This window comes from Rhodamnia argentea, chromosome 7 (genome assembly GCF_020921035.1).
Source record: "Rhodamnia argentea isolate NSW1041297 chromosome 7, ASM2092103v1, whole genome shotgun sequence".
Classification (NCBI taxonomy): Eukaryota; Viridiplantae; Streptophyta; class Magnoliopsida; order Myrtales; family Myrtaceae; genus Rhodamnia; species Rhodamnia argentea.
In genome coordinates this window covers 27,075,468-27,100,565 of record NC_063156.1, presented here as the reverse complement: position 1 = coordinate 27,100,565, position 25,098 = coordinate 27,075,468, and the positions used below count along the sequence as shown (strand labels likewise).

The following is a 25,098-nucleotide window of genomic DNA, read 5'->3' as shown; positions in this document are numbered from 1 at the left end:
GCTTTTGATCACTGCAAAATCCTGTAGGCTTTATGGTGACGCGCCGAAATGAAGCAGGCGGAGTCGGATAATTCAAGGTTTCTTTTTTAAAACTCCCGTCTCGTTGATCAACTCCTATACAAGCGAAAGATATAGCCTCCAAACCACGGTTGGACCAAGGGCGGTATATTCCGGTTGAGACGGATCTAAATGCACAATTATTTAGTGGAACTGTGCTACAATGAGGAAGAAGAAACGTTTGCAGAGAAATACCAGAGAGTAAAAACATCACAGCAAGACAGAAAGAAAAAGAGTAGCAACATTTAGTAGGATAGGGCCTTTCATGTACCAAAAAAGAATCTCTACACTGAAAGAAGCCTAGTCCTCTCTTATGAAACAGCAACAAAATACAAACTTCACGGCTCTATGGTAGAAAGATTATTGACAGAAACTAGTTCTAGTAAAACCAATTACTAACTCTGTAAGAAGAGGCTCAGTCACCTTTTGTAGGCGGCTGCATGCATGAACAAAAGGGCTTTTTCTTACCCTTTTGGTGGTTTCGGCCGTACAAATAGTCTCGCAGACGAACTCTTGTTGTCCGCTCCAGCACGCTTGTTTTCCCTCCTTTGCTTTCCTTTTCCTCGTCCAGCTTCAACAAAAGGAGCTGTATTTTCTGCACCTCCAACTGCAGCCGCCCAATCCTCTCATAGCCTCGCCGAGCCTGTTCGGATATCCTCCTCCTACTGATGTTCCCGCTGTTGTCCGACTGCTTAGCAGATTTTGCGCCGTAGTAATAGAAACCATCCTCGACGCTCTTCGCAAGCTTTTGATTATTCTCCAACAAGTTAGAGATCTCTTGTTCAGCCTCTTCCAGCTGAACCTTCACAACATCGTATTCCGAGCCCTTCCCCTTTTTGGCCGTGTTGGTATTTTCCACCTTTTTCATCAAGTCCTCCACAGTTATCTGCAGGTTTGTCAGCTTTTGAGCATCTGAATCGAGCCTTTCCAGTACTTTCTTCTTGTTGCCTCCTTTAGATTGCGACCCTCCAAAACTCCCGGAGATGTCTAGTTTATCGACTCCCAGCTCCTTCTCAAGAAGTGATTCGGTAGAAGGGTTCAGGCTCCGGTGTTCCCCATGGGCTTTGGTTTCATGGAAGTGACTCAGCAAGACAGCTCCCTTTTGTGCTTTATTGATTTTGACCTCGGGGCTCCCATTCTTTTCGGTGCTTTCCCACAACTCGAGCATTCGATCATCAGCCTCGACAGTTCCTCCCCTGCTCAAACCTTTTGACGAGCACTCGGAGATCTGGTCGAGCATGATGTCCTTAGTCAAAAGTTCGCTCTCCACTTCGCTTATCTCAGTTTTGGGTTTTTGCCGCACCACACCATTTGCCATACTGTCATTAAGTCCACCAGGTCCATTTTGGCTACCCGAACTGTTTTCTTGATCCAAGCTGATTTTGGATTTTAACCTCTCAATCTCTTCCATCGCAGCCTCTAGTTCAGAATCAGTTTGCGATTTTTCTCGGGTCGCAACCCTCTCCATTTCCAGAAGTGCCTTCTCGATGGTTTGGATTCTCCTATGCAAATCCTGGATTTCTGATGATCCGTCCTCTACAGCAGATGTAATTTCTTCAGCAGCCTCTCGATCTTGATCAGTGTCCTGGTCACCAGTTGCGTCGGCATCCTGACAATAGACAGAACAAAAACTATGAATGACATCAACGATCACAAATATCTAGCGCCAGAAATAGTTCAAAGCTCATAAACTATCATCAAAGCCACCCGAAGGCAAATGTACGAACTACATTGGGCTCAAAGAAAGTAAGGAATGCTCGCATAAACTTCCTAAAGCAAAATTGCAGAGCATATTCACCAACACAACAGAGGCTGTTATCACTATTAGAAGGGAAAGCTCAGAGATACAACGAACATCTGATACAGGAGAGATTCATAAAGCTTAGTTATAGCAACCAATGGCGGCAGCCTAATTGATAGAGGTGAGAAAACAAAATGGCCGTGCTAGAAATTTTCTCATTCCCAAGTGATTTTTCTGTTTAAGCTTGACCTATTAACCAATAAAAACTTCAAAAAATTACCTTAATATTGTGATCAGTGGCTTTCTTGAGTTGTTTTGACAGACAGATAAGACTCTCCAATGAAGACACTGAATTCTTCAAGTAACCAATATCTGACATATAACTAGAAAGCTTAGCATTTAGCCCATCATTTTGCCCTTCCAAAGTGGAGACCCTATCCTGTAGCTGTTCAATCTCTGCAGATTTAGATTCACTTAAACTCCGACATGCCGCACTGAGTTCACAAATTTTCTCTTCAAGCGATGCCTCTTGCACATCCGAAAAGATTAGCTCGCCAAGAAGTGCCACAGATTTCTCCTCCCACTGTACAATTTCATCCTTGTGCTTTTGCAGTTCAAGACTCAGGTTCTGATCCCTGACTTTATAATCGTCGTGCTCTTTAAGTAGCTTGGACAGTTCCATCTCGATCTGCTGTTTTGCTTCATGCAGAATTTCGGCTTCCTTGCTGTGATGATTACAGTCTCGAGAGAGCTTGAGAATCTGCCTCAGATGATCTTCTCCTGCCTCCTGAACTTCCGCATACTCGGTCTTCAGATGGTCCAACTCTTTTTGCAACTCTGTTTTCTCAGAGGCAACTGCATTTACCACCTGTTCTGCTTCCAGAAGCTGGTTTTCCATCTGGCACAACATCTCCTTTTTACTATCTATCTCGTCATTCAGCTGGTCATTGACTGACCGAACAGATATTAGCTCCTTCTCTGAGTTTGCCACCAATCCCTCAAGTTGCAACTTCTCTATTTGCATTTTCTCCAAATTGCGCTCCACAAGTTCTAGCTTCTCCTTCAGTTCCATGTTCACCAAGTGCAGTTCTGATAATGCTTTATTCAATTCCTTCATTTCCGAAAACTTTTGAAGGAGAATACTCTTGTAAACGAGACAAGTAGTAGCTTCACTTATGGTTTGGTCAGAGACAATGCTATTTTCCCCTTCCAGTTTACGTTTTTCTTCACTCAGGAGTGAGAATTCATCGATCAAAGATCTTCTCTCGCCGTGCACTGTGTGGTTATCTTCCTTTAGACGTTCAAAAGCCCCTTGCACATCTGACAGCTGCACATGCAAAACCTTCATTTCATTTTTCAGCACGTCTTCTCTGCAAAGCCCCTCTAACACCTTCAGTACTAGATCCTCGCTAAATTCTGTCACTTCTCGGGTCTCCCTCTGCAATAAAAGGAATTGCTCAGATTGAACCCTGTGATCGTCATCAAGGGTAGTCATCTTAGCCACGAGATTAGCCACCTCCAGCTCCCTCAGCCTCAGCATTGTGTCAAGTACTGATTTTTCAGTGAACATCCGAAGATTCTCCTCCTCAGTTTCAGAGAGCAAACTCTGCAAGCGTTGGACCTTCTGAATGATAGGATCTAGAAGAGGTTGATCTTCCTTGAGATCATCTTGGAAGCTAGATTTTGCACCAATTTCAAGCATCTTGGGTATCTGGGACAGCCCCAAGTGCAGTACATTAATGTGATCGGACAAAGACTTCAGCTCTATTTGTCGAGCAGAATGTTCATGCTCCAATTGAGCAACTCGTTCTTCTGAGGATTTGGACGCTTCCACAAGTTTTTGGCAATTTAATGCGAGGAAAGAATTTCTATCTTTCAAATCCTGTATGAACTTATGCAAGACAAAGTTATCAATCTGGGAACACATAGTTTTATCCAATTCCTCATGGTGTTCATTGGTCTTGGACTGCAATTCCTTTTGGAGGAGGATGAACCGAGAGACCAAATCAGCCAACTGCGCTTTACTCAGGTCCTTAAAACCGGCATGTTCCTGCCTTTCCGCAACCAAAATATCCTGCAATTTCGAGATTTCATCCAAGACAGATGCTTTCTGCTTCTCTAATAGCAAACTTTTCTCATGCAGCCCTTTGTATCTTGTCTCCAGGTCCTCCATTCTTCGTTGAGTAGAATCCAGTTCTGACACCAAATTTTCCATCTCTGTGATCAGGATCGACTTTTCATTCCCAAGCAACAGGCAAGACTCCTCTAACATCTTTGATTTTTCCCTCGACATTTCAAGCTCTGTGTTTGCATCATAAAGTGTAATTTCCAACATCTTGTTCTTCTCTGCAAGTTCCTGGCAAGTCTCCTTTGTGGCCTGTAATGTAGAAGCCAGCGTGTCCTTCTCAGCAACTAAATTTGATTTTTCTTGCAAGAGGGCTTCACAGGATTCTTCCAATGAGTTCATTTTCTCTCTCACCCCTTCTAACTCAACATTCAAGTCTGAAAGGGAATTTTCTAAGAGAACATTCTTCTCAAGAAGCTTATCCATGACCACCAACTTCTGCAGAAGAACTGCCTTCTCATTCGTATCTTGTTCACGCATTTCCTTCAGCTCCGAGTTCTGATCCCGCAACTCCTTCACAGATTGCCCAAAGGAGTCCGGGTCAAGGCCGACTGCTTCCACCTGATCAAGAACAAAGCGATGCCTCTTGTTCAGGTCATTTAGTTCCTCTTTTAGACAGTAGATTTCTTGCTGAAGAGCATTACGTTCGTCCACGCGAAGTTCAATCTCTGCCTCAAGTTTCTGTATCATCTCCGTCAGGCATAAAATCTCCTCCTGCAAATTCTTAATTGACAGAGATGAAGACAAATTAAGCTCGCCAAGGTTCCTGTTCTCCTCTTGAATCTTCTGGATTTCATCTTGTAAACCCCGATCACGGACTTCCATGTCATTAAGAAGTTGATTTTTGTTTTGAAGCTGCACAGCAAGAGACCTGAGTTCTTCCTGAGATTGGGAGTGAAGATGTTGCAGAGTCTGGAATGCGGTTTCTGCCTCCACAAATCTTAAGCGCTCTTCTTGTATGCACGTCCAAAGTTTGCCAACCTCCTGCTGCTTTTCCGAGAGCTCCTGTGCTTGACTGGCAGTTTTCTGTGCCAAAGATTCAAGCTCTGAGTGAAAAGTCTGATTCGACCTCTCCAACAGAAGACACCTTTCTTCTGCACCTCTTAACTTTTCGACCCCATCTTCTATCTCGGAATTCAGCCTCTGGGTCTCCTCTTGGGCAATAGATAATTTATGCTCCAACTCAGAGATCGTCTTTAGGCACTGACTGCATCTTGTAGCAGCATCTTCCTTCTCTGCAGCTAATTTTGCAATCTCTTCCTTCAAAGCTTCAACTTCTCTTTCGGCTTTATCAGCTCTCTCAACTATCTTTCTGGAGTCTTCCTCTGCTTGCATTAACTTATTCTCTAGATTAGATATCCTTTCCGTCCACTGTTTACATTGAACAAGTGCAGCTTCCTTTTCATCTTCTACCTTGAGAAGGTCTTGTTTAAGGGTTTCAGATTCACTTTCAGCTCGACGAGCACGTTCATTAAGTTCTTGAGCATCCTTCTGCGCGGAAGAAACGCCGTTCTCAAGGTTACTCATTTTCTCCAGACACTGTTCATACTGAGTAATATTTGCTTTCCTTTCAATCTCTAACTTCGCAAGGGCTTCCTTCAAAAATCTCACTTCAGCCTCGGCTTGTCTAGCTTGTTCTTTAAGTTTCTCACAATCCTCCTGTGCGCGAGATAATTCTAATTCCAGATGAGACGATTTCTCCGAGCTCTGCCGGTACTGAACATGGCCAGCCTCTTTTTCAGCTTCTAATTCTGCAATTGCTTTCTTCAAGCTTTGAATTTCAGCTTCTGCTTTGGAACTTCTACCACCGTCACTATTCTGCTCCTGGAAGTTGAGACCCCGCCGTACTCTTCCTTCTGCAGAGCCAAACATGTCGTTGAACTGTTTCAAGCTCTTCCTACCAGTCATGGAGTCAGACTCCTCTGTGAAAGCTCCGATCTTTTTTGGTAGATTAGAAGCAGGGTCTCCAGAGTCTTTACTGAACTCCTCCAAATCAAACAGTGACCGCCCAGTGAATAACAATTCAGGTGTACGAGGATCAGACTCAGAAGCAGGCGAATCATCTGAGAGCATCGGTGGGACCTGGTTCGGGAATGCTTCAGCCATGGTTTTCTGAGCCTGGCGAAGTACGCCAGTTGCATGATCATATCTCTCTGCCAATGCACGGTAGGCCCGATAGAACTCCTCAACCAGTTTCATAAGCTCTGGCCTCTTTTTGTAGTACATCTCTGCCCTCCTAGCGAAGGAATCAGCATCTTCTTCAATGAGCTTAATCATTTGGTTAACTTTTATGTCCATATCTGTTCAAGGCGATGAGACACATGCAATGTCAATTTCATGGAAGAGCAAGGAGAGAGAGGAGGTGGAAGGTATAAGAAAGCACACAGTGCATGACATGATATTCATAATCGAATATATAAACACAAATAAACGTGTGAGTGTTCTCATCTAATAAGGGTCCAGTCTTGACAGAAAGGCAAATGAGCCACACTGGTAGGAGTGTCCTCATATTAATTCTTATAGATATTGTCAGGGATGCTACCCTTTTCTGGAATATAGAAGAAAAGTGTCATTATGCACCAACTAGGATAATGAAATTAACGAGGAAAAATCCCACGATCAAGTTAACACAGTAGTTTCAATCACATAGGCTCATCGGGGTAAAGCTGTCTGTTAATAGCACAGAAAAAGTTCACCAGAATCTAACTGATGGCTGAAGCACCACCTGCATCTGTTTTCTGTTTGGCCTGCTAAGCATAAGCTGATGTCCAGCAAAATTAAAAGAGCAATCTTGTTGCTGCCAAGTTTGTGAAGGGAGGGGGGGTGCTGAAGCGTTATGCTGCCCATAAAACATTTTAGGAATAAGCTATGATAACCAATTTTCACTTGATCATGCCTGCCGCTTCTACCTCACTCGAAGTTGTGGATACCCAATATATTTCCAACAACTGGAAATGACGCAAGCTAATCAAAGTTGGTTTTTGCAGATTAAACAATCCAAAAGTGCGTGAATGTCGAAGAGTGGTATCCTAGTTTGGCACATTTGCATCGCTAGATTCAGCGTTTGTGCCGAAATCGAAAATGTGTTCTAATCTAGAATATCCCCATTTCCATTCTAAGCCAGTTGTCCATCAGGATTGAGCAAGCAACCATTTGTTTGGTCTCAAGAATCAGAATCAGGTAAAAGAGCATTTCAGGAGCTAGACCTTTTTAGTCAAATACGAATACAATGCTGGAAGGTTGAAGCTAAATAGTGGATACATAAGTCATCGCATGTTTATGAACTGCTCAAACAATACAAAAGCCGTATGCATAACATCATTACAGAAAACTCAAAATAAAGCTATATAAGTAGTGATCGCAGCATCTTTAAACTCTTCCAATCCAGAAAAGAAGTAAATAGTACCTGTCAGATTTTCATGAAGCCATTTTGAATTTTTCGGGCTGATGTGGCTGTTCCACCACCAAGAGTACATGCCCTTAGAATTTGCATGAGCCACCGCCATATTTCTACCGAACAACAACACTCCTTTCAGCTTCTTTTACTTTTTTATTCCTGCAAAAGTGCACTCTGAGTCTTGAACCAGTGAAACTATGCTGAGGTATATTACCAACCCACAAAAGAATTGGTTCGATGTCAAATCAACTTCATCTGATATGCACAGGTAGCAGCCTTTTATCTCAATATTCTTGTACCTAGCCACCAAAAGAACGACCAAATAGAGCACCTCAATCCAGTTTCAGATGAATCAAGATCAGATTTTCAAGCAAAAAGAAAGCGAAAAAAGATAGAAGAGCGAGCTCCATATGATGAGTGATACCTGATCGATAAAAACACAGGTCCAAGAATCATGTAGAGATTGTAACTTCTCTTAAGCAACCGAACTACCTGTCAGAATCCACCGAATAGTCATAATCAGAACCGCATAAAAGGTATGAGCAAATTCGGTAAACATAATCAGAACTTCACATGCTCCAAAAGGTTCATAATTAAGCAAAATCAATTACAAACCATAATTGGAAAACCATATCCAAGAAAGCCTGCAGAGACTACAACTTAAACCCAGAAGCAGATTTGCAACCTTTTTAGCATCATGAAACAACAGAGAAGTCAAGAAAACAGGACTCAAAATCCCAGAAAAGATAAAAGAATCATCCACCAAAAGAGGTAAGCATTGAAATTAAAATCTGGGTAGCCTACAGAGATCGATATCTGATTCTACTTCTATAGAAGGAAGCAAAAAAATAAAAATAAAAAACGCAACTCCAAAAAAGCTTACCAAAACTAAAATCAAAACCCAAAACTTTTTTGGTCCTTTGCTCTGGAATTCGATGAGCAGCTGAAACGGAAATAACTTTCAGCTGCTTTTGCTTCTCCTTGAAGTCTTCCACACTTCAACCCATCTTTTTTTTTTTTTTTTTGCTTCAGATCTCTCTGTTTCTCTCTAAAGAACGACTAGCTGTTGCTTGTTTCTCTTTGTTGATGATGACAGTGAAAGAGGAAAGAGGACAAGAAGAAGAAAGAGGGGTTGGCGAGGACAAGCGATCAAGTGTATGAATCATGATCAGTTTAGAAACTAATATTCAACTTTGGTAACTGTAAGACTCTCTCTCTCTCTCTCTCTCTCATTCAAGGAAATTTTTAGGAGGACGGTTCCTTCGCTGTCTTTTGGCATTGTATGCGATGAGTAGGATCCGAAATGACAACCTTGTCCTTTTCTAGGGAATCCAACGATGTTTTTTCTTGTGTCTCCCAAATATTTCTCTTTTTGCAATAATTGGCCTAAAGGGGAAGAAAGAAATTGAGTCCTGTTTAATTTTTTTTTTTTTTGCTCGAAAGTCCTGTTTAATTTGTTAAGTAGCAAAAGAATGCAAAAAAAAAAAAAATGGCGTCACAAAAATTGTAAAATAACTTAATTGCTAAATACTTAAACTATTAATTATAATCGTATAAAAACTATTGAGACGACAAAGATATATTGCATGTGTATCTGAAGTGAGAGATAAATATTTCATGATTTGAGCTTCTTTTGGTAAGGTTGTTCGTAATATAGAAAAGATTCAAAGTCTAGAGTTAAAATGCATGAAAGATAAAATATAAATATAAATTTACACCCAAAATGGAATAATTTTAATGATATTTGTTAAATAAAAAAATGTGTGGCGCCTAAAACTACAATGTTTTCATTACACGATATAATAGCATAAGTATTTCCCATAGCACAAAATAAGTACCTCGAACATTCTTAACGATAAAATAAAATGATTTGTTTAGTGTATTTTTTGTGCTATGAGTCGTCATTATTATAAGTATCGAAATATCTTGAGAATGTTATTTAAAGAGTTTTTATTTTTATTTTTTCGAGATATGATGATCAGCTGATGCACATGTGTATAAAAATATCAAAAGGGATCTCATGATCTCTCTTGCTCATTCCTTAAATGTCAAGGTGATTAAATTAGATTAAGGCAAGGATTTCATGGGGTGCATGTGAACATGCATGATTCCCAAGTACAACTTATTAATTAATCATGATTTGATTGGCTAATTTTATGTTGTTTAGACCCAGAATAACTTAAGTAGCGTTAAACGAGATTATCACAATAATATATTCTTTCAGAACTTCCATCTACCACATGACCTTCGACGTGGAGAATTCAAAAGCAAGATAGAAGAGGCCGTGCATTTTGCAAATAAGATAAAGCCTTTATCTATGATCATGACATTTTTTTTGTCTGACTTTGACCGTGACCTTCGAGAATGTTCTTTTATTAACTAATGTTTGGTATCCAGACCCAGCAAAAAAAAACAAATGTTTGGTATCGTGCCGATTGGTACACGGGACAACGATGTGTTATTTCACCCTCTTTTTCTCTAGATCCCAGCGATGTACCAATTAACATAGGCTCTGTTTGTTTCGCGAAAAAATAAATGATTTTTAAGTTATTTTCCTAAAATTAATTGCTTGCACGCTTACAAAAATAAATAGATAAAAAATATTTTCAATATATACAAAAATATTTTTCATTGACTAATTATTTCAAGCGATGCAAGCGATCATTTCTAAGAAATTATTTCCCGAATTATTCATTTTTCGCGAAACAAACAAAGCCTTAATTGATCGGCTTATGCTACGCTACCTTAACGCTCATAAGGTAAATGAATGAAGGAGTCCGTTTGATAATTTGACCCACGTGGAATGGGTCAAATCCTTATGTACGACTTTCAATGTGCTCTTCAATTCGATAGCCGCCAAGACGAGTTTGTGTATGCACTTACATAAATATAATCTTTTCTCCATGCGGAATTTGTGTACAAGTTCTGATTATGAATATAATCTTTATTTATCGAGAAAATATATATCTCTTGCGTGAACTCCCTTCGAGTTATTACCGAGTTTTCTTGCTCTCCGAATTCCTCGATTAGGCCCAGAAAACGTTCTTTAATTTCATTCCACTCTCCGAGTATATATTCTCTTAACCAAGTCTTTGAAAATATGCTTAAAGATGTCGACTGAGAATACAAATTTGGGACCCCAATTTATTCGGTCCTGCCTGAAAAGGGGAATATATGATTTCGTCCAAAAGATTTACAATGGAAAGAAAAAAGGAATGTGGAAGGGTAAAGTCGTAATTGCACCAGGAGAACTTCGAATTGTCGAGGGTTGATATATATATATATATGCCACGGTGTCACTGCTTTTATTAAAGGGAGGAAATTGGGGCTGATGGGCGGTGGACGTGACAAGGACGGGCTCGATTCGTCGCCAAAGCTTAGTCATTCCGCTGCTCAATCGCGACCACATGTACCGCGCCATTTATTTATTTATTTTATTTTATCCAATTCTGCCCTCCTTTTTTGGACAAAACACAAAAACCCTCCTCGATCCCAAGTCTATATCTAACCACACTTTGACTGCATTTGATCGTCTAGATTTCTAGTTAGGACTGGACTGAATAGGATAAAATAACAAATTTATTGATATTATCATATCCTATCTACTGTTGGATAAATTATGGCTTTGAAGTAGAATAAGCGGATGTGAGACGTGGTTGAGATCGACTATGCTTAGTTAAAATATCATAATGCATAAAATTATTCAGTGATAAATTCGAATAAGTGAGTTATTATTGAGCAAGTATTTATACTATTTGAATCAGTGCACGACATCAACCAAGCGGACCACGTAAAATAAAGGGTCTTAATTTGAAATTGAATCATTTGAGAATGACGCGTTGGTCTTGCTATCTGTGTTGTTTAGTGAGTAAATAGGTGCTGAATAACCGAATTATTCAATCTCTTTTCACAAGTTGAAGATGCACTCACGCATGTCGTTCAAGAAGGCTAACTTGAAAGTCGATGCTCAACCGAATTATTCGATCTCTTTTCATATCATGGCAAATAATCGATTAAAGAATAAGGTCATGGAATACTCGGTTTTGTGATCAGAGACCCAAGCCTGCGCCGCCGTTGACACCTAGTTTTCGCGACAGACGCCGCTGGAGAGGTGGCTTCAAAAGTCAAGCTCAATTTCCACTCGATAAAAAAAGAACACCTTAATTCCCACGGTATGCATAATGATATAATTTTTTAATATAAAAGATGCAAAATGTATGTTGAGATAAAATTCTAAAGATAGTTTTTGGCAATAAAATTATATCTTCTTTTGGCGCGTGAGAAGTTCAAACATATTTCTTCGCCTTTTTTTTTATATACTGCCGTTTGCAAATATTAAGTTCTAATCGAGACGAGGTTGTACCGTCCTTTCGAAAATTAAGAAAATTTTCGAGGATGTTATCCTTGCTTCCCTGCTTCATTACTCCTTAAAATGACGTGTTTCTAGGGATCTTGATCACAAAAGGCCACCAACATCGACCAAAATTCATATGTAGTGTCCATTCATTTAAATTAAATAACAAAAGTACAGGGAAAATATAAAAAATTAGAAATCACAAAAAGAAAAAAAAAAAGAAAAAGAGGAAGAGAGTGTGTCCATGATAAGGGGTCCAGTCCAATAATGATTGTGGTTTGGGGTCTGAAAAAAGTGATGTGTCCTACCTTATAATTTATAAACTGTTATAATTGATGCATGTGGCTCCTAATAATGAATTTGCTTCTTGCCTAATTTTCGAAACTAATATCTCCTAATTATTATCCCACCCAACGACAAAACTACAGGCTTTTAAATCGGCAAATTGCCAGTAGACGTGCGGCCTTGCTGATAAAGGGACCGGGGGTGGAAACGCTAATATCACATGTGCGGAATTTGACTCCCTTGAAGCAAAACTAAAGTTTGAATGAGGAGAATTAGAGATATGATGGACTAAAAAAAAATAACAAATTATAATTATAATCGAATTCATAGAATTTAAAATTCCCAAGCAAAAGTTCCATGAAGGCATGCATGCATGCATCATATCCAGCATATTATCATAGTGGAACCAAATTTTATTGAAGTTTAACTAATAATGCCTCATTTGAACAACCACCCCCCCCCCCCCCCCCCCCAAAATAATAAAAAAATAGTCATACCTCATTTCGGCCAAAAAAAAAAAAAAAGTACCTCATGAATAGCTCCATTTCATTTGGACACAATATATTAGCAATGATTGTTACCTCTAGGTGAATTTTAAAAAGGCTGTTTTCCAAAAAGCAATCAAAAAATTGCTTTTGCAGCCCTTTTTGGTAGCTTTTCCGTACTGACATGCAACCTGAATTTACTTTTTACTCAAATGAAATATACTAGCGCATAATCTCACTCTGGTACTATATTAAAATGCCTAATAAAAAATTTTAAGCTCATATAACAATTCACATCAAAACGCGGTAAATGCAAAGGCCTGCACAAGGCGAAATGGATCCAAAACGATGACGTCGGGTGCCAGATGAGCGGTAGTGGTATCGAGTGATGATAGTGGGGGAAAAAGTTATGCACGAAATTACAAAAAGTCAGACCGAATGCCCGGGGTCCATGTCACCTTTTTTTAGCTTGTCCTTAATTAAGGACAAGGGGTGAAACTTTTGAAAGCTAAGGTCCTTAGGAGTTAAAAGTCTATGCACGTAGGCGGCATTGTGAATTGGACTTATGTTCATGGAAAGGGACGTTCACTTGTTTTTTTGTTGGATTATTGGAGGGAAGATGAGCAAATCCTTTTTTGGATTTTCCTTTCGTTTGGTGGACCGAACGCGCGAAATCAATCGAGACAATTGGAGGGAAAAAGAAAAGGTTAAAAAAAAAAAAACAGGAGAGGCAAATTCACTTTTATTAACTTTGTTTCTGTTGGGTTTTAGAGATGGAAGGTGTGATGACGATGGGCACGTCAAAAGTTAGCTCAGGTTGCATCGGGTGCATCCGCGTCTGATGAAATAAATCGGCGGATGTCAATGTGCCACGTCACTCCGTTCTGGGAATAATAGAAAAGACTTCACGTGCGGACCACACCACCAACATTCGTAATCTTTCCTCGGATGGATCGATGAGGCTAGTAGGATATTTAAAAAATAATATTTTTTAAAAATAATTACTTATGTCGTTCGAAATAATTAATTAATAAAAAAATATTTTTATTATTATCGATAATAATTTATGTCTAAATGATGAAAATATTTTTTTGATCATTCATCTTTGTAGTCGATACAAGTTATTATCTGTAATAAAAAGAAATATTTTTCAAATCACTACTTTTTCACGAAACAAACGGAGTCTCGAAATTTACCAACTTTGGATGCGTTTCCTTGTCATCGATGCTAAGTCGAGATGGTAGAATGGAGGCGCATTGTCAATTCGTGTCGTGAAAGCCTAATTCCCCTAAAAGGAAATTAACAGTTTAAAGCTTCAACCGTTTCTCCGCGTCTTCTTCACCTCCAAGTGTAAATCCGGTCAGAGAGTAGTACGTTAAATTAATTTGATAACGTCTCCTTTTGCAGTTTACATCTGCGACCCCACCATTGAATTCATTTTTGCTTGGCTTGTGCTCCTCGCAACAGTAGGTAACACATAATTGGTCCGGGACTCACGTTATCGCATAAATCAAAATAAAGTAGAAATGATCCATAACTACCTGGACGATGGACATATATACATTTTATATAAAGATCAAATTCTCAGCCCAAGCCCAAGCCCAAGCCCAAGACCAAGACCAAGCCCAAGCCCAAGACCAAGCCCAAGCCCAAGCCCAATGGAGTGAACTTTCCTGATTTTAGCCCACAACACGCGGTGGATTGGTGGGCCAATTGGGCTGTTGACACCCAAGAGCCTGTGTAGGAGCTAGGCGGAGCATGTGAAAGGGGGGCCCTCGTAGCGGAAAAAGGTCGTTTATGCACCGGGTTCGGTTACATGGATGATGTGGCACCCTCGTACCGATCACATCGCTACGTTGCTCGATTCTACGCATACCAGTTAAATTGTACCGTTAGGATTTTGTGATTCTATCTTTTGATTCATCGCTTACACTTATGTACCAATGCCACGTGATGTAGCCGTCGCGCCGGTTGCTTTTGCCTTTTCTTTTTTAGTAAGGAGCCGATCTAATCTCAAAGTTTTCGAATAAAGCAATCATATATAATGACGAAATTTTATAATTCCGTGCGTTGGAAAAAGGGTAAAAATTGCGTTCGATGATTGGTAATTGCTACAGAGGTATGTAAGCTTTCAATAACATCGATAAACAAAAAATTGAGAACGGCGAACCGTTTGTTTGGTAACTATTTAGCAAGTTACCAACTTTTATATCAATTTGCCAACACTCGTTAACCTGTTCCTGTTTCAAAGTGTTTCCTCTTCTACGTAGGGAACTAACTAGCTATTATACGTGTTTATCGGCCTTTATTTAATTTACTAATTGACTTTTCTCCGATCGAGTAATCGACTAAATTTGCATTAAAAACTTGTATTGGAGCGATTTTCCATTTATTGAAGTCAATCAACTAAACTAATAGAAAAATCATCTTTATTTTATTCGTTGAAATTATGAACTGTAATTTGAATGCCTTACCATATTGACTCCGATCAAGTCATCGTATAATTTTGGATTACCGAGTCTTACTTGAATGACTTACCAACAGTTACTTGATAACAAATGATTCTACCAAATTTTGTAATAGCTCGCAAACTTTTATTCGTGTAATTTACGAATACTTAAAAGTTGTCAATTCTCACGTCAATTTACCAACCTCAACTTGAATGCCTTGTCGGCTTTTCTCCGATAAAATTACTAATTAGATTTAGGTTATCAACCTGTGCTCGAATGATTTAAAAACTTTTATTTGGTTTTTTCTACATTACCAACTTTCATTCGCGTGTTAAAAAATATTCTTCAACTATATGTTTTAACTAGACATTTAGTAGCGGGTGAGGAACTTCCAATATATATATTTTTGGGTCGAAGAGGAACTTCCAATTTGCCCATCCCTTCTCAACAATTTTTCTCCAATTTTTTTGTTTGTAAGAATTTTTACCATTGTTATTACGAAAGAAGGCCGCCCCCCCAAAATTTTCTGGTCGCCATCGCAAAATCAATTAAGTAGAGGGGCATCTTTGCAAAGTTTGCGAACAATTAAAAAGCAAAAAAAAAAAAAAAGGAAATCTCTAGATCAGGGTCACCGTTAGCCCGTAATCGTCTCGTCGCCTCGTGCTTCCTACCACGAACGAACAAAAGCCGAAGCCGAACCCCACCGCTCCACAAAACCTCTCAGCCGTCGGCCGCCAATCTTCGGCTCCGGCGAAGTCGACGACGACGAAAAGGCATGCTTCTCTCTCTCTCTCTCTCTCTCTCTCTCTCTCTCTCTGTGCTGTTCAGTCTCGAGAGCCATTTGGTTAAGTGTCGATTGGCGTGGTTGTTGTTTGGTTCGCCTAGTATTGGTGTTTTCGATTTCTAAGTCCCTCAACACAAACGTAGATATACTCCACGGCAGTTCCTGCACGCCATTCAATCACGAAACTTCAAACTTTGATGTTTTAAATTCTTCTTTTAGGTCAGTTTCGGTCTGTAATTGAATGGGGAAAAAAGAGGTTTTGGTGCTGCAATTTTTTATCTCTGCCGTGGAAATGTCACAGGACTCTGCCTTTTTGGCTTCTACGTCTATTTACTTTACCTTTTTTAATCTACTCACCAAGCACGACCCGTCTAGCTTTTGCGAATTGGTGGAGTGTTAGTGGGTGTAGAGCAGATACTGATGGGATTGTGGTCCAGGTTGTAGGAGGGTACCTCAAAGAGCTACAATTCAAGTTCTGTAAGTTTCTGGAGTAAATTGGATGGCTGTTATACCTTCTGGAAATACATGCTTCGCTCAATGGGGTATTCGTCCTCAGCTCATGCTCAGGTCTTACTCCGCGAATAGGGCGCCTTTATCACAATTTGGGTGAGCATTGGTTTTGTAAGCACTCATTTTTCATGTGTTATTTTGGCATTTATTTATGTATTTTTGGCTGGCTTACTAGTGATGTGCGGCAACTGGCGGCTCAGTCTTCGAGCTTGTTCTCTCGAGGCACATTGCCGTTGTCCTTTTACGCGGGATCATGTCGACGGTCACCTCATCGTCGGGGAGCAAGATTAGTAGTTAGAGCTGATACTGTGAGTTAACAAAAAAATCCTGTTTTGCTTCACTGTCATTTACTTTGAGCTAGTGCTAGTATGCTTTCTTCTGTAAATCCTATTGCTAGCATCGGTGCAAAGGAACTAACACCTTACCTTCTTTTTTAACACTTTCAGGATTATTATTCTGTTCTTGGCGTGTCAAGAAATGCCAGCAAATCCGAAATCAAAAGTGGTATGTCCACATCTTTCATTCTTCATCCATCTCATGGCTTTCAAGTTGGGTTCTAACTCTTCTAGTGAATATTCTTTAAATTTGAATCCTCTGCATTGTAGCTCTTCTTTTTTCCTCTTTTTATCTTCTTCATCTCCATGATATATCTTCTTCATGTCATTCATCCAAGACATGACATCACTACTCTTGTAAGTAACCTGGTGAGGAAAATTTGTCAAACTGTGGACAAATGTGCAACAATTCAGATAGCACGTGTTTAGGGGGCACAGCAAATATGCTGATTTTTTGGAAAATTGTGCTTTAAATCTTAGAGAGAGTAGGAGCTTGGTTTCTGCCCACTGAAACAATCGGTAACTTTTCTTTTAGTTGATCAAGTCAATTCTTTCGTACATTGGAAAGTTATGATATAATAAATTAGCCCAAGGCCTTTTTTTTACCCAAAAGAGGGGGGGGTTGCAAAGCAGTTTGTTTTTGGGCTGTCTATTGAGAAGAAGATACTAATTACGGAACCCCAAAAACAAAATATGAAACAAATATGTTGGTTTGGACGTCCTTTAAGTGATTTTAGTTTCTGACGATAAATTACATGTTACTTCTGAAGCATCCCTTTAAGGTTTGAACTAGGAGATAGAAAAGATAGAGTTTAAAGAATGGGACCATGAGCTATTCCTCGGTGTTTCCGTTGTGCAATTCCTTCGTTCTGTATCTTGTAATTTTGGTTTCTGCGGAGAGTTAAAGTGTATTGCCTACATGGAAAGATGAGATATTGATTTCTCAATCAACAAGAGATTGTATATGATATTGAAGCTCTAGAATATATTCATCCCCCCAGGATGGGAATCAACCGTGTGTGATATTGCAATTCCCGGTCAGTTTTGGTTTGTTGGTTCTATAAATTTTCCTTTCCTCTACTTACTTTTAAGTTCAGCCTTTTTTATCTCCTCAATTATGCATGAGGAGTGCATGGTCTTGTCAGTGTCTATATTATGCAATGCCAATTTTGGGTTGTTATGAGACATTCTTTGCCAGTTGATTATGTGACAAAAAGTATCTTGGACTGGCATATTTCTCTGTATTTTGTTGTTGGATACCAATTTGATTTATATTCCTTACACTAACACTTTGAAGTCCATTTGCCTGCTTAAATCCCAGGTTACTGTTTAAGGTTACTGTGTCATAGCCCAAAAAACAGTATCTTCAGATGTGATTCAGTTTGATCAGATTTTTTCCAATCAACTATTTTGACTTCTTCCTCTGTTAAGCAAGGTTAAACCTTTATAACAACCACCATAGAATTTTCCACTAAATGTGGTTGGTGACGATGACTTTCTCATGTGGTTGCTACTTGAAAAGCACCACTCAGTATCTCCAGATGTGGTTCAATTTGATCAGATTGTCCCAGATCAACTATTTTCACTTCTTCTTTGTTAAGCAAGGTTTAAGCCTTTCTACCAACCACCAAAGACTTTTCCACTAAATATGGTTGGTGACGATGACTTTCTCACGTCGTGCAATCTTAAAAGTACCACTTTCTCCTAAAGCTGCGTAAGCTCCCTAGGCTTTGTGGTTTTCCTGCGTGTCTTTTGGGGAAATTCTCCATTTGAATTGTTATTTTACCTAACTGTCACAGTTGTCACAGATCATTTTTCGATCCTTTTTAACATTCTCAAATCACTCTAAGTGGTTCCACTCGATCAAACCTATACTGAGTCCACTCCAAGTCATTTTGAAGTGTGTTTCCTTTGGATGCCCACATCCACCAAAGTATCCTTACCTTAACTAAAATTACTTTTTGAATGTTCGACCTTAGAGCAACATACTAATCTATCCTTAAGATTGAGCCAAATCTACGATTCATCATGCCCCATACGAACCATCGTTTCTCATGCAATCCACTTAATTTTCTAACTTGCATGCCATTCCATGGTATTCTCTCTCTCTCTCTCTCTCTCTCTGTGACACACAGGCATTTATCGGTTCTTTCATGCCTTCTGAAACATGATGGAGGGTTCTTGGGGTGAATTGAACTTGCTTTCTGAAGATGGAATAAGCTAATCCTTCTTTCCTTTCCTTTCATTGCCCTGCAGCGTACCGGAAACTTGCTCGGAATTATCATCCAGATGTGAACAAGTGAGTTGGTTTTTCAATTTCCCTTTTATGCTTGTCCCAATTCTTTTGATTCTTCCGTCCATGCCATATATTGTTTTGTAACTTTTTGTTGGGATGAAGAATCATTTCTAATGATGGGCCTTGCTGTTACCTATTGTCTACCATGGAAACGTTGACTGTGTAATAGTTCCACAATTGTTAGACTTGGAGTCTCTTGCCGTGGTTTGTTTACTTGCTAAAAGTTGCACTAAATATCCAGCAACAGCAGGGACTTCTCGTGCTTTAACTGACTTTGACTGTGCTCTGTCTCTCTTTCTATAGCACACATTTGTACATACGCACGCACATACAACCACAAAAGAAGTTGTGGAAAAAGATTAGTTGCATTAATCATTTACCTTTCTAATGCGTTGGGACTGGTTGCATACCTGCCTTCAACTCAGTCATCCTCCCATAGTTTAAAATTATCATCTAATCGGTGTTACTTTCCCTGAAGAAACAATTTTAAAAGTAAATACTACCAAAAGCAGCCATTCTCAATCTTGGATTTTTTTTTTTTTTTTTTTTATGCATGTCCATACTTTTCCTATCTCTATTTTTGAGGGAGACCAACTAGAATTTAATTCAGGGGATGCACGGGCAGATCATGAATTGAATTTGAGACCCATAATACAATTCTAGGTGCTAGCTTTAGATTATTGGCATTGGTCTTGTTCTTTCAAGTTCTTTGAGGTCCTCGTTCCCCGGAGTGAGATGGTGAATATGCAGTGGATTCCAAATATCTTTTACTTCTCTTTTTTTCTGCCTTGCTGTCTCAATTATGCTGATACTATACCTATCGATGCAGAGAGCAGGGAGCAGAACAGAAGTTCAAGGATATTAGCAATGCTTACGAGGTAAATAAACTCATTTTGTTTCAAAATCCTGTTGGGATCAGTAGAAATTCACTGAGGGGAACGGAGGGATAGCCCCACGTTCCCTTCTAGAAAGCCCTCAGATAAAACGGACTTTGGCTTATATTGTTGGGTTGGCATTTATATTCCTTTTGCCTTCTGTTTGATACTATCGCTCCTCTTTAGAGCATTCAACTTCTTGTCATGTACACAGTATATTTCACCTCTTTTTTGGCAAATTCTCGTTTGGCGATTGTGCTTTATTTGCAAATCTGCTGCAGCAATTTTGCTGGCAATTGTAACAGAGCAAGTGATCGTTATTCAGGTCCTGTCAGATGATGAGAAACGGTCTCTCTATGATAAGTACGGAGAAGCTGGAGTTAAAGGTGCTGGCATGGGAAGCGGGGTAAGTTAGTTTCTGCTCGTGATTGAAGCTCGTGGCGATTCATTAAATTGTTCTGTTTTCGCTCCAATCTTTGCAATTTTATAGTGAAATTATCATTTGTTGCTGCCAGGATTTCACCAATCCTATGGATATATTTGAGTCTATCTTTGAGGGCATGGGCATGGGCGGGATGGGTGGAATGGGCATGGGAGGCAGAGGTTCCAGGAACAGACCTGTTGATGGCCAGGATGAATATTACAATCTCATTTTGAATTTTAAGGAAGCTGTCTTTGGTGTTGAAAAAGAGATAGAAATAACCCGCCTTGAGAGCTGCAGCACTTGCAATGGCTCCGGTGCAAAACCGGGCACCACTCCATCGAAATGCACCACATGTGGTGGTCAAGGCCAAGTTGTGTCGTCAGCTAGGACTCCATTGGGTGTCTTCCAGCAAGTAATGACATGTTCGTCCTGCGGTGGTACTGGCGAGATATCTACCCCTTGCAACACGTGCTCGGGTGATGGTCGGGTTCGGAGGACAAAAAGGATAAGTTTGAAGGTACCCGCTGGGGTGGACTCAGGTAGTCGCCTGAGGGTTCGATCAGAAGGTAATTCAGGAAGGCGAGGCGGGTCCCCTGGCGACCTCTTTGTTGTGATCGACGTGATTCCAGACCCAGTCCTCAAGCGTGACGACACAAACGTCTTGTACACCTGCAAGGTATCATACATCGATGCTATCTTAGGGACCACGATCAAGGTACCAACTGTGGATGGCATGGTTGATTTAAAGATCCCTGCCGGGACGCAGCCGAATACGACTCTTGTGATGGCAAAGAAGGGAGTTCCTTACTTAAACAAAAGCAACATGAGAGGCGATCAGTTGGTCCGGGTGCAAGTGGAAATCCCGAAAAGATTGAGCAGTGAAGAGAGGAAGCTTGTCGAACAGCTCGCCGATCTAAGTAAAGGCAAAGCGACGGCCAGCAGAAGATAGTGGCTTTGTTTGTTCTTTTTCCATTTTCCATTTTCCATTTCTTTTTCCCCTCAAATTAAGTTATCATAGATTTGTCAGCTATAAAATTTTGTACTTAGTGCAAGACGTACAAGTCCATAAGTTATGCAAGGGGGCGAGCCATGTATGGCAACTATTTACTGATTCAATTTTTGTGAATGCCCCTATTTTGACCTTCTGAACTGCTGTATGATGGAACAGACAGCCTCAAATGATTTCTTCCGCCTCTTCTTGTTGTAAACATTTTGCCATCTCTGTCTGTCGAGACAACAATAGATCAAGTAACTTATTTTTTCCCCTACCCGGTTATAATGGAGAAAGGAGTTTTATTAAACTTGATTGGGCGGTGCTCCTTGGTGTCCACCGTCCAGTGACATGTCTATTTCGTAGTCTTTTTCCCGTTTTTCTTTTTTGTATAAGATGAGCAATTGAACTTTCAGCTCGATCAATTTTCCCGGATACTGCATTTTCTGCGGTCAATATACACTGGATAAAATCCATCCTCAGGATGGTGTATGACCCTCTATTATTTTGAGACAAAGAATTTCATTGTTTAGCCAATCCTGTTTGCTTATATGATCAAATATCGAAGAGAATGCTACTAGGAGAAAGAGCCAGGTGCAATTTGCTTGTAGTAATCGTTTTTACTCTGTGGGAGTACTGCTTTAAATCACAATCCAGTGGAATTATTGGCTGTATGTTACCATGTAGTGTTAAAAAGCAAGTCGTGGAATAATTTTACACCCCGAGCGAAACACGATAGAACAATTTTTCATTTCAGATTAATAGAGATCCAATTTTAGGGCAGAAAATACCGTATTTGGCTACGCAGCACACATCTTTGTGGCACCCAAGCCTACAACAATTTCAGACCACCCCCACCCCCCACAAAAATAAAAGTAAAAATAAATAAAGCCTACAACCATTAATCTCAGAAATGGCAGCGTTTTACTTCTTACTGGTAATGCTCACTCATATCACCTCAATGGCAAAGCGAGAACCACAATGGTTGATCACTACACTATGTATAAATGAGTGCGCTTTCTTCTGTTACATTGCAGATAACATTCGACATGAAGGACAGGCCACCAATTAGAAGTTGATCAGCAAATCCACATCTCAAATTTACATCCTTTTGGAACGAGATCAAAGTTCATGAATCAAAGCCAGAGTAAATACCACTCTCTCTCAATAGCCTCTTCTCTTCTTCGACATAATTCTTCCCTCTGCTGGCCTGACCAAGCTCTCTCTTCCTCTTTTCCTTCTGCGAGAAAGAAAGATTCTTTTTCTCTTTCCGGGTCTGAACATCCGCCAATTGCTCTCCAGATGCTAGCGCAGCTCTTGTTCTTTGCCGCTCTTTGTATGATTCCTCGGCATCCTCGGTCTTACGACCTTCCCTCCCAGTGGACCACGACCAGTCTTTCTGCTCATCCTCGTCTTTTGGAGGGGGCATTCCTAAGACCGATAACCCGCCCTGGAAACCGTGTTGCTTCAATGCTTCAAAACTCATTCCACCACTCTTCTGCTTTCCAGATTTCCCTGAATTTATGCATCTAAATCAATGTAAAACTTTCTGGTGGAAGTTGATACTTTTGAACTAAGGAGAGACTCGACCAAAAAAAAAAACTGGGGAGAAAAAAAAGTTGATAGAAATTGGACAAGATCAAATTGGACAAGCCACAAATGGAGAAAGATCCATAATCAATAGAACCCACAATATAATGACGGTGCATATTAACGACAAAATTACTTTATCAATCCATTTTTGTACGCAGATGAGCTGTATTCACCACTAATCAAAAAACGGTTTCTACACATACTTCTAGAAAGGCCATATTATCACTATCCGTACGCAATAAGCACATGCATGACAAATGCAACTTTTCGTTTTTCCCCTGTAGAGATACACTTAACTGGTTGACTGAGATGAACATATCTGGTTAAGAGGGTCAAAAGAGTTGGAGAGAAGCCAATGCCATCACATGCACACGATAAAATGATTCATGACAGAACAATGCACTTAATGCAAAATTAGATACCTTACCATAAAATAGATAGGAGTAAAGAACAATTATATGTTATAGATGTGGTGGCACGAACTAAAGGCATGTAATTAACACGCTGATACATCTTGTCACCTTATGTAAGCTACTAAAGATGAACTTATCATACCAACCAGCGTAACGTATATAAACAGCAAAGGAAACATAAAATTAGTACCTTGGGAAGATTGTTCACTCCTAGATTTAGTCTTTTCTTTCATCTTCCCAACGCCATCATCAGATTCATTATCTGAAAGCGATGATGATTCTTCAGATGAGTCCTCTTCCTCATCACTCCAAGGCATTGCCCTTTTCATATTTGAGCTCTGAAGAACAACGGAAAGGTATAAGAACCACGTAGCAAAAATCAAAATGTCAAATAAAGCGAAGGAACACATAAGTCCAACCAAGTATGCCACATTCAATAAAATCTAATTTTTCACCGCCCCTGTCATTTTGAATACAAACTATAGACTGACTAATATGTGAAATCTAATTAAGCCATTTCTGGTCTAATGCATCACAACAGTTCTTTTACAACCGCCGAAACACAAATGACAGCATTCTGAAACAAGATCACCGGAACTTCTTGACAAGCAATTCAGCAATTTGATATTCAGTAACCATCCATCATCAACCGCCCCTATCAGTACTAGGATTCGAAATATGAGTAACACGGACTTGATTTCCTTTCTTCTACCAACAAATTCGTGACAGCTGATAAGAAATCCGAAAACAACGACTTAAAAGGACACTCTTTTGCTCTATTACTACTTCATTCACTACACTTACACTGCCGATGCTGCAGGAAAGATTCAACTTTTTTTCTCAATATTCAGGAAGGTTATATCACAATCACAAGAACCATCTGACCAAAATCAAATCCAACAGAACCAAAATCAAATCCAACAGAAAAGATCGCCAAAAGAAAAAAAAAAAGAGAGGAGCAATTAAACCAGAAGAGAGCTAATGCTTTGCAATCAAGCACGTAATCGAGAGGCAAAGTCTAAAGGGAACAGAGAAATTGCAGTTTCGAAACCGAGGAAAATCAAATTTACCGAATTAGGGTTTGTCGGTGACGGCGATTCCACGACCACGAGCCACGATTGGGTTAGGGCATCGGGAGCAGCAACAGTTGAGACGAGGAACGATGGCGTGGCTAGTTATTTCTCTTGATCAGCGCGACTCGTCGTTTTGATCTCTCAAGCCAAGCTTAACAATTCCAAAGAAGGGCGTAAAATATCCTCTTTTTTTTCAGCTAAAGACTAAAAATAAATTATATTTTAAATAAAGACATAAAATACCTTTATTATTTTAAAAAAGAATACGATGAAGGGTGTTTTTATCATTTATATTTTTTTAAATTTTTTTTCCTTTTCTCATTTTTCTTTTTTTTTTCCTTCCCTTTCGTCGGTGGCCAACCACTAGCGAGGGTTGGGCGAGGCCGACCCTCGCCCACGATCGTCGAGGGAAGCCTCACTTGTGATGAACGAGGCCGCCTAGCCCTTGCTGGTGGCCGGTCATCGCTTGAGACCGGCCACCGGCGAAAAAGAAGGGAAAAAAGATAGAAAAAGGAAAAAAAAGAAAAAATAAATGCCAAAAATATCCTTGATTAGGCCCTCCTTAAAGTTGATGAATATACTTTATACCCTTATTTGAAATAAGATCTATTTTAAGTCCTTAACGGTTGATGACTAAGTAGGCTTTTGGTGGATCAACCTCCAAGAGTTTCCCCGAAACTTTGGCCCAGCCACGAGGCCATTAGGTGTCGGGTACACCTGCCCCGGGGGGGTGGTCCGGGATGGTTGGCGGTGGCAACTAGGGTGTGATTCGGTGGACAGCTAGTGGAGGTGAAAGTGGATTTTTCGAGTTTACAAATTAATATTATCAATTATCATTGCCATTGAAAATATAATCGATCACTAATTTTTCTAAACGAGACTCTATAATGATAAATAAGGAAAATGTCTG

General features: G+C 39.9%; 3 protein-coding genes and 1 long non-coding RNA gene across 9 annotated transcripts; 2 read left to right on the top strand and 2 right to left on the bottom strand.

Annotated features, from left to right (window-relative positions):
* Nucleotides 1-284: 284 nt before the first annotated feature.
* Nucleotides 285-8,560, bottom strand: LOC115751995 (protein NETWORKED 1D-like). Of its 2 annotated transcripts, none has more exons than XM_048282835.1 (5): nucleotides 8,204-8,560; nucleotides 7,745-7,812; nucleotides 7,330-7,651; nucleotides 2,079-6,223; nucleotides 285-1,666 (listed from the first exon to the last, which is right to left on the bottom strand). In XM_048282835.1, the coding sequence occupies exons 3-5, from the start codon at nucleotides 7,427-7,429 to the stop codon at nucleotides 473-475; spliced, it is 5,439 nt and encodes a 1,812-aa protein (XP_048138792.1). In that variant the 5' UTR covers nucleotides 7,430-7,651; nucleotides 7,745-7,812; nucleotides 8,204-8,560; the 3' UTR covers nucleotides 285-472. The 2 variants fall into 2 exon arrangements, with proteins under 2 accessions (XP_048138792.1, XP_030545869.2); XM_030690009.2 differs by having other exon boundaries at nucleotides 7,330-7,619.
* Nucleotides 8,561-8,948: 388 nt separating this feature from the next.
* LOC115751990 lies at nucleotides 8,949-24,009 on the top strand. Its single transcript, XR_004016685.2, has 3 exons — nucleotides 8,949-8,961; nucleotides 21,593-21,596; nucleotides 23,703-24,009. It is a non-coding gene; the product is annotated as an uncharacterized LOC115751990 (long non-coding RNA).
* Nucleotides 15,517-21,307, top strand: LOC115751988 (chaperone protein dnaJ A6, chloroplastic-like). Of its 4 annotated transcripts, none has more exons than XM_030689998.2 (8): nucleotides 15,517-15,667; nucleotides 16,116-16,284; nucleotides 16,364-16,496; nucleotides 16,635-16,692; nucleotides 18,780-18,822; nucleotides 19,649-19,697; nucleotides 20,020-20,100; nucleotides 20,210-21,307. In XM_030689998.2, exons 2-8 carry the CDS (start codon nucleotides 16,178-16,180, stop codon nucleotides 21,065-21,067), a joined length of 1,329 nt encoding a protein of 442 aa, XP_030545858.1. In that variant the 5' UTR covers nucleotides 15,517-15,667; nucleotides 16,116-16,177; the 3' UTR covers nucleotides 21,068-21,307. The 4 variants fall into 4 exon arrangements, with proteins under 4 accessions (XP_030545858.1, XP_030545856.1, XP_030545857.1 ...); XM_030689996.2 differs by having other exon boundaries at nucleotides 16,355-16,496; XM_030689997.2 differs by having other exon boundaries at nucleotides 15,526-15,663; nucleotides 16,106-16,284; nucleotides 16,355-16,496.
* Nucleotides 22,112-24,338, bottom strand: LOC115751989. 2 transcript variants are annotated; one of them, XM_030689999.2, is made up of 3 exons: nucleotides 24,186-24,338; nucleotides 23,306-23,453; nucleotides 22,112-22,630 (listed from the first exon to the last, which is right to left on the bottom strand). In XM_030689999.2, the coding sequence occupies exons 2-3, from the start codon at nucleotides 23,442-23,444 to the stop codon at nucleotides 22,239-22,241; spliced, it is 531 nt and encodes a 176-aa protein (XP_030545859.1). In that variant the 5' UTR covers nucleotides 23,445-23,453; nucleotides 24,186-24,338; the 3' UTR covers nucleotides 22,112-22,238. The 2 variants fall into 2 exon arrangements, with proteins under 2 accessions (XP_030545859.1, XP_030545860.1); XM_030690000.2 differs by having other exon boundaries at nucleotides 22,112-22,624.
* Nucleotides 24,339-25,098: the final 760 nt, after the last annotated feature.